We start from the raw sequence: 8,362 nt of genomic DNA, 5'->3' as shown, positions 1-8,362 counted from the left end.
AGGCGGCAGCGGTCTGTGGTGGCCCCGGAGGGCTTCTGAGCGGTCGTGTCCCAGCCCGTCTCCCTTCCTCCTTCGGCTCCCGTGATGCCTATGTACCAGGTAAAGCCCTACCATGAGGGCGGCGCCTCTCTCCGTGTGGAGCTTCCCACCTGCATGTACCGGCTCCCCAACGTACACGGAAAGACCGGCAGCGCGACTCCCGTCGTGGGCCACGTGCAGGTAGGACCGCGCCGCCCCGCCCCACCCCCACACCTCCTGCGCATGCGCCGGGGCTCCGCCCGCGCGCCCCCCACCCCCCCTCCCCCGTCCCCGCGCAGCGCGCAGGCGCCTGCCAGCCTGTCCAGAGCGTGGGTGCCGCGGCGGGGCGGCCGGGGCCAAGGTCCCCCCCCCCGCCCCGCCTCCCGAGCCCCCAGACTCCGAGTGACCCTAACTTTTGCCTATTAAAAATTCTGTCCGTTTTGTATATACCCTCTCCTTTTTTTTTGCTTATGATTAAACTTGTATTACAAAAATGCTTATTTTGAGGAATTATAAGGCGAACCCTAGTGTTGCCGTCACCCTGGTTAACACAGGTTGTCAACACCGCACCTAACTGCTGCCCCCTCCAGTGGTCCCGGCTTGCGTGGTGATTCTGTCCTGCTTCATCTTCCCACCTCATTAGGTGTCCCCACGGCGCAGTCTTGTAAATGGATCGTGCGGTTCGTGTCCTTGTGTCCGGCTGCTGCTGCTGCTGCTCATAGACATGATTTAGGGGATCGCTTAGTGTCGTGGCAACAAAGTACGGTCTTCTCCCCAGTCTGCTGACTGCCCCTCGCGGGTGGTGCGGTGCCCAGCAGCTGCTAGGACTCAGCCCCCAGGCACAGCATATGTACAAAGGAATGTAATTGCTCAGCGGGCAGGTCTGTCTGTAAAATGCACTAGAGAAGTTGCTTGCCAAAGTGGTTTTGCCGGTTTGCTCTCACCTTGCAGTGTGTAAGAAAGCCTGGTGCCCGTACCCTCCCCAGAGCTGGTGGGTGTACAATGGAACCCTCATGGGGTTCTAGCTCAGATTCCCCAGACTTCCCGATCAGCCACACCTTTCATATTTTTTGGTCATTTGTGTTGCTTTATGCCTTTATACCTGCTCATGCCTTTCACTTTTTTGGTTACAAATACACAGCTTAGGTACCAAGGGAGACATCTCTTTATTCTGACTGAAGACGGGTGAATAGGTCACTTCTGTGGGTTTTTTTCACATTGCTTATGACCCTTCACTTTGCCTTAATAACTTTCTGCCTTTGGAAAAGAGATGGTTAGGTCTGTTTAAATGACCATTGTCTCTCTGCAGAGGTAAGGCAAAAGTGGCAGCCTGGTCCAGTACCCCTCAACTGGACAGTTCCGTGGAACTGAAAAGAAACGCAGGACACATCTCATTTGAGACCAAGTCCATCCTGCCTGCTTGCCTTTCTTTTCTTTCTTTCCAACCTATCTTTCTTCCTTCTTTCCTTCCCTCCCTCCCTTTCTTTCCCACTGCCTAGCCTACCTTCAGTCTTTAACTGTACACTTTTGACTGAGAAGACACACAGTTTCACTTTAGCAAATGATAGACCACTCTGATATGGATAAACAGATACTAGAAATAAAGCATTTCCAGGATAAATTAAAGCAACAGGAAGAATGAACTGCTGCTTCTAAATACATGTTAACATACAGCAAATGGGTAAATACAATATGCCAAGTCATATTTCCTTGCTCACAAGGAAAACAGCAGCAGGTACTGGTGGTAGGTATGGCAGATCTAGAGCATTTGCACATTACTCAGGCCAACAGGGTGTCTGTCAAGCTGTGTGTGCTTGGGGCACCTAATCACAGACAGACCACATTATCTGGGCAGCCTTCATTTCAGATATTCTCCAGTGTGTGTTGATGTGTCTCAGCTCCATTAGAGGACTGGTGGTGGACTCTGGTGCTTTGGTGGCAGGAGCACTACAGTGACTACACCTGAAGGGGGAGATGCTGTCCTTCCACACCACTACCAACAATGTAAGCGAGAAGTATTTCAAGTAAAAATTTTAAAGAAATAATTCATTAGGTATTTCTTTGCCCCTGGTTGGGATTTTTTTTAAGAAATGAAAGATGGTGCACTGACAGTGCACAAATACAGGCTGGTTACAAGATTGGAAGTGTCACTTGGGAGGGCTGTCACTGACTAAGATGAGGCTGTTCCACAGGACAGCTCACCCTGTCACACATCATGCATTCACACTTATTTCCAGTTAGTACCTAATGACTTAATTGGCTTGATGAACTCTTTGTTCTCCTTTGTTCCACCCAGAAGTCACTCATCTTACATATCTTTATTGTTTGATCTTAAACAAGAGCAGCAAGTAAGGAGAGGTGAGAAGGTGGTGATTAGCTCAGGGGCAGATAGGAAGGAGTTAGCCAGGGGAGAGGCAAGAGGGAACAGGAGTGGAAGTGCTGTGGCAGGTGGGGCTGAGGGTGTCGAAAGAACCCAGAGGACAGTGCAAGGGGGAGAGTGTTGTGTGAGGAGCCAGCGGGGACACAGCACACAAGGTATGTAGTAAGCTACACAAGGCTTTGCTTTTTGTCCTACGAGCCTACATTAACAAAAGAAAGGAAATGACAGGATCCGCGGGGTTTTTTGGGGTTTTTCCATCCCCTTAGCTGCCATCTTAGGGATGGATTGAAAGTAGATGAAAAAGGGCACCACGGGCCCAGAGGCAGTAGGCCAGGTGAAAAAGGATGTCTTGGGGGTCTCCCCAGTGGCACAGCGGTTGAGCGCTGGGTTGGGAAGCTGCTGCAGCCTCTGCAGTGCCAGTTCGATCCCCGGCCGCTGGGCAAGGGTCCCACATGGCGCCCAGAACTCTCCTGCCACCCTCTGCTCCCCTCAGCAGTGTACTTCATCCGTCTGCCTGTTCTGCTCCCTGCTCTGACTCTAGTGAATTCTCTCACCCTCCTGCGCTTCTGACTGTACCCAGTGCTTGTATAAATAAATAAATAAATCTTTTTTAAAAAGGGTGGGGGGGGATGTCTTGGACTTGCGCAGTAACAATGGAGACATGCTTAGAGAAGCCCGGGGATTCCAGAAAATGGATAACATCTGCTGATGAACTGGATCTACGTGAAAAGGCTGTGTTGAGTGACTAGGGGAGGAGACATGTTCCCAAGAACATTTAACTTACCAGCACGCGAAATGAGCGGGGGCTCTGCTGTTCACCTTGCGTCTGAGTGCATATTTGAAATAAACTCACGGGGCCTCCCCGGCGGCGTAGCGGTTGAGCGCTGGGTTGCGAAGCTGCCCGCAGCCTCTGCAGTGCTGGTTCGATCCCTGGCTGCTCCCTGGCCACCGAAGGAGGGTCCCACATGGCTCACAAACCTCTCTTGCCGCCCGCTGCTCCCCTCAGCAGTGTACTTCCGTCCTTCTGCCTGCTCTGCTCCCCGCTCTGGCTCTGGTGAATTCTCTCACCCTCCCGCGCGCTTCTGACTGTACCCAGTGCTTGTATGAATAAACAAACAAATAAATAAATAATTTAAAAAAAAAAAAAGAAATAAACTCACGGTTGCTGCCATGTTGACTGTGCTGTCTAGTTAGAAGCCTTTTCCTTATGTTTGAGGTAGTCTTTATTTTCTGGACTTAAAATGGATTATCTAGTGTAAGAGTTCATGAGCCTGGAAATAGGTTGTACAACATGATTGTACTGGGAAGTTTCTTGTTGCCTTTTTTTTTCAAGTAAATCTGAACAGATTAGATTTATTCCTCAGCAAATATTATACATCTGTTTGCTGTGTACTGGTCAGCATGCAAAAACAGTGCAGACTCAGTGAATGAAAGGTGTAAACATTGCATATTTATGAGATTTCACATTTCAACAGTGGAAAAATTCTAGAAGATTCTAAGATACAAGAGTGCCAGTACTGCCTAGAAAATGGTTTGTCGTTCAACCCCATGAATAGATTTCCAGGGCGCAGGACAATTTTTTTGACCTATGTGTGCTCCCTTTCCCCGTTCCTATAGAAATCATTGAGGTACATTGTTATTGCCAAATTTTTATATTTATTTATGCAAAAACAATTTATGCTTATGTCCTATCCTTGTCTTAGACTAAAATACCTAAAATATGAGTCTCACAGTTTCAGAATGGTTAAAAGCCACACCATTTTTTTGCTTGAAAGCATTTGTGGACCCATTTGCAGGGCCTCTTGGACTGGGGAAGAATATGATGATTCTCCTACTTCGTTTTAACATTTTAAAAGGTGGGAGGTTTGATGAATTTGTGGATTTAAGTTTTAGACAACTGATCAAATTTTAAAATGTTTTGATGCTGGTTGGTTTAGGAAGAGTCTAACACATCTCTCGAAGCTCTTGAGTCCCGCCAAGATGACATTTTAAAACGTCTATATGAATTGAAAGCTGCTGTTGACGGTCTCTCCAAGATGATTCAGACACCAGATGCGGACCTGGATGTAACCCACATAATCCAGGCTGATGAGCCCACTGCATTATCAGCCAATGCGCTGGACTTAAATTCAGTGCTCGGAAAGGTAAGTTCACTTGGAAAGCTAAAGAATGTCAGAGTGCTGTGTTGTTTTAGTGCCAGCAAATTGTGCTAGTGTGATTAGAGCCTTGACCTTCTAGTTTTCAAAAGTGGCGCAAAGAGTATGTTTTTTCTCCTCTGAATGCTTTAATCTTTGCCCAAAACAGACTTGTGAGCTATGAGTGAAACCAGTGCAAGCTCTACAGCCACTTTTTGCTCTCTCAGACCCAGTGCAGAAGCGTATGGGGGTTGGGGGAAGCAGAAAAGTCAAGAGATAGGGTTTCCTGCCATTCCTGGCACTATGCGACCAGCGACCTCCAAGACCTGAAGAAACAGTCTGATAGTTCTTGCTTGGTCCTTTGCCAAGGTTAGGAGTCAATCCTTATTCCGAGGGTCGCCTGAATTTCAGATTTTTGTCTGCCCAGGCACAAAAGTCCCACCACTTCCTTTGCAGTATATTGCTAAGAGCCCATCACAGCCTCATTTTCCAATGTATTTTTACTTAGAATTGTTTGCTGCATTAACATCAAGTTCCCTGCCTATAATGATGGGTCTACAGGCTTCAACTTTAGAGGACAACCTGGTATGCAAAGGAAGAACGTCTTATTCCAGAGTGGTGTTTGTGGCTCCTAAGGGGTTTGTCCCAGAAACCTCTGCTTACACCCCTCTTCTAGAATTAGGTGACAGCAGTAGTACCAAAGGTGCAAATGAAGACCTAAAATGTGGAGGCAGTGCTGCAATATCTTGCCGTGAACCCAGTTTTCAGTTCCTCACTCTCATGGATTCCTTCATCATCCAGGTCATGTTCACACACAGAGGACTCAGTGAGGCCCAGCCAGCCCCCGGAGCCCATCTGACTGTGGCCCAGTCTGAGCACACACAACTATGCCAGCACTGTCCCAGGGCACCGGGAAGTCTTCCCCAACACATGGTGCTTAAAAGGAATTTTGATCCTGCAGAAGGCACATCTGTAACAGGATAGTTCTAAGAGTTGCGGAGCATTCACTGTAGCTCAGAGAAAGGCACCAGTTGGGAGTGGCAAGACCAGAGGCCAGATCGTGCCAGGCTGTATACAGAAAGCCAAGGAACTTGGCCTTCATGTTATTTTATGAATTCATTTGTTGTTAGGAGGGAATGTACAGAAATTAGAAAACTTGTGCCTAAAAGTAGGTTCTAGTGCGTTTATTTAGAACTTCCCCACCTCCCATATCCAGTGCTATTTTATAGGGCTCTTGACACATAACGACACCACAAATAGATGTAGAAACTATATCCTGTCAGATCAGGTGTTAGAAAGATTTAGTAAGTGGAGTAGTTGCATGTGTGATTTTTCTAATTTAGGGACAAAAGAAGTGTCATTCCCAGTATGTTTTACTGATTTGACTGTAAGTTCACTTTGGCTTCGTGGGGAGCCAGCAGTGCTGTGACTGGAGTTTGCTCCTATCCCAGCTCCGCTTCTTCCAGAGCTGTGACCTTGGCTAAGTTACCTCCTGACACTCAGTCCCTCAGCTGTGAGGCAGGATTATGGAACCCTCTTCATGGGAGTTGAAGATTTGGTTCAGTCACCATGGTTAGGTCTAAGAATAGCACCTGCTGCAGTTCTTACTTGCTCTGTCTGGGTTTTCTCCCCCAGGATAATGGGGCCCTGAGAGACATAGTGATCAACGCAAACCCTGCCTCCCCTCCCCTCTCCCTGCTCGTGCTGCACCGGCTACTCTGTGACCACTATAGGGTCCTGTCCACCGTCCACACGCATTCAGCTGTCAAGAGCGTGCCAGAAAACCTTCTCAAGTGCTTTGGGGAGCAGACTAAAAAACAGTCACGCCATGAATATCAGTTGGGTTTCACTCTAATCTGGAAGAATGGTAAGTGGAGAGGGGTGGGTTAGGCGACATGAAACATGCACTGTGACTTAATAAGCAGCAGCAAGGGGGCAAGGATGTGATGTCCTACAGCTGTACAGTCTCTCAGCTTTTTGCTGCTGGGTTAAATTATCAAAAGGCTAGACAGCTTGTGGGGTAGTTCTAGAAGTAGAGCACAGACCCTGATACCCTCCTTCTCTGGAAGTTTAGGGTCTCTAATCGAGGGCCCAGCTTTAATGGAAGGTCCTCTAACAGCCAGAGCAGGGGAGTAATGCTGTCACAGCCATCTGGCCCTCAGATTCCAAAGCCTGTCACTACAGGGACATTGACAGTATCTTTGCAAATGGCCAGAAGAGAATGGCAGGGTACCAAGGTCACACTGCTGCATGCTCTCCCAGTTAACGTTTATACGGAGGGCAGTGAGTCAGTCCCCTGGGAATGCCCCCTGCGCTCTAAGCTGCACATTAACAAAGGAGCAGTGAGACTGAACTAGTTCCCTGGCCTGGGCGCCAGGCTCCTGGTTTCCAGTCCTCATCCACCAAATCCTTAGGCACAGGGGTTGCATTAGATGGTTGAGGTCCATTTTAGCTTGGAAATTGGCATAATCAAATACCAGAAATGGTTACCTTTTTTAACATGTGGTTATACTGTGTTAAACCTGCAAACTTTCTTAAATAGTAAGCCTTTTGGAGACAGACTGCAAATAAGATTTTCAAGATACCCTCCCCATTACCGCCAGATCATGCTGACTAGTGGTCCCCTCCCCTCCACCTCGTGTGCACACTGCCCAGGTGCTGCCCTTGCTGACTTTCCGCGGTGTCTTTCCTTTCAGTGCCAAAGACGCAAATGAAGTTCAGCGTCCAAACGATGTGCCCCATTGAAGGAGAAGGGAACATCGCACGGTTTCTGTTCTCTCTGTTTGGCCAGAAGCATAATGCTGTAAACTTGACCCTCATAGATAGCTGGGTTGATATTGCAGTTTTTCAGTTGAAAGAGGGAAGCAGTAAAGAAAAAGCCGCGGTGTTCCGCTCCATGAACTCTGCTCTGGGGAAAAGCCCCTGGCTCGTGGGGAACGAACTCACCGTGGCCGATGTCGTGCTGTGGTCTGTGCTCCAGCAGACGGGAGGGGGCAGTGTGGCGGTGCCGGCCAACGTGCAGAAGTGGATGAGGGCCTGCGAAAACCTGGCTCCTTTTAACACTGCCCTCAAGCTGCTTAAGTGAATTGCAATACCTGATTCTAAAGGATTTAAAGAATGGTGCTGTTTTGTAGCTCTTGTTGGTATTGGGACTTGTAATAAAATCAGTCTTTATTTAGGCCAATTGTCAAATATCAATAAAAGCAGCACATCACTTGTGGTTGTTTCATTTGAAATGGAATATCATGTACCGTGACAGCTGTCAGTACGTGGCAGGCACTTCGGCATACCCAGATGAGTATATCTCCTCCCCGCCTTTGAGGAATAGGGACTGGCGGGGAGTCGGGTACTACAAATAGGAGAGCATAGTGTGGGGGCAGTGAGGACAGCCAGGAACGCTGATCTTAAAGCTGTTTTGAGATCATTTGGGGCCAAGAAGTAGAAGGCTTTGGAAGGACATGGCTTTGGAAGTGATGCCAAGTTGAAGGTGATGAGAATAGGAGTAAGTTGGAATGTGTGTGTGTATACAGTGCAAGGAAGTTAAACTGTCTTCAAGGCAGATGAGAACCAGCAGACGCTTTTGAGCCAGGGAGTGAACTGCTAGGTGTCTTTCTGGGTCTTTGGCAGTGGTGTGAAAGGTTAGGAAGATTGGCAGCTATCAAAACTGGAAGACTCTAGCTAGTACGCAGGCCTGGGCTTGGGCAGTGATGGGTGGGGTGAGTACTCAGATTCAGCAGAACCTTCTAGAGGAGGACTTGGTGGTCAGCAGAAATCAAAGGAGAAAGAATTGAGGCCAATGTCTAAATATGTAGTTCCGGAGGCTGGATGG

The 8,362-nt window shown here is 48.2% G+C and overlaps 1 protein-coding gene across 4 annotated transcripts; it reads left to right on the top strand.

Annotated features, from left to right (window-relative positions):
• Positions 1-84: 84 nt before the first annotated feature.
• On the top strand, positions 85-7,618 carry AIMP2 (aminoacyl tRNA synthetase complex interacting multifunctional protein 2; the record flags this gene model as incomplete). Of its 4 annotated transcripts, none has more annotated exons than XM_084248895.1 (4): positions 85-99; positions 4,336-4,542; positions 6,169-6,400; positions 7,230-7,618. In XM_084248895.1, 4 exons carry the CDS (start codon positions 85-87, stop codon positions 7,616-7,618), a joined length of 843 nt encoding a protein of 280 aa, XP_084105021.1. The 4 variants fall into 4 exon arrangements, with proteins under 4 accessions (XP_084105021.1, XP_084105020.1, XP_084105019.1 ...); XM_084248894.1 differs by having other exon boundaries at positions 85-219; positions 4,339-4,542; XM_084248893.1 differs by having other exon boundaries at positions 85-219.
• Between the last annotated feature and the right edge of the window lie 744 nt (positions 7,619-8,362).

This window comes from Talpa europaea (genome assembly GCF_964194135.1).
Source record: "Talpa europaea genome assembly, chromosome: 12".
Taxonomy (NCBI): Eukaryota; Metazoa; Chordata; class Mammalia; order Eulipotyphla; family Talpidae; genus Talpa; species Talpa europaea.
The sequence above is the reverse complement of the archived record's forward strand: the minus strand, read 5'-3'. Positions and strand labels throughout refer to the sequence as shown.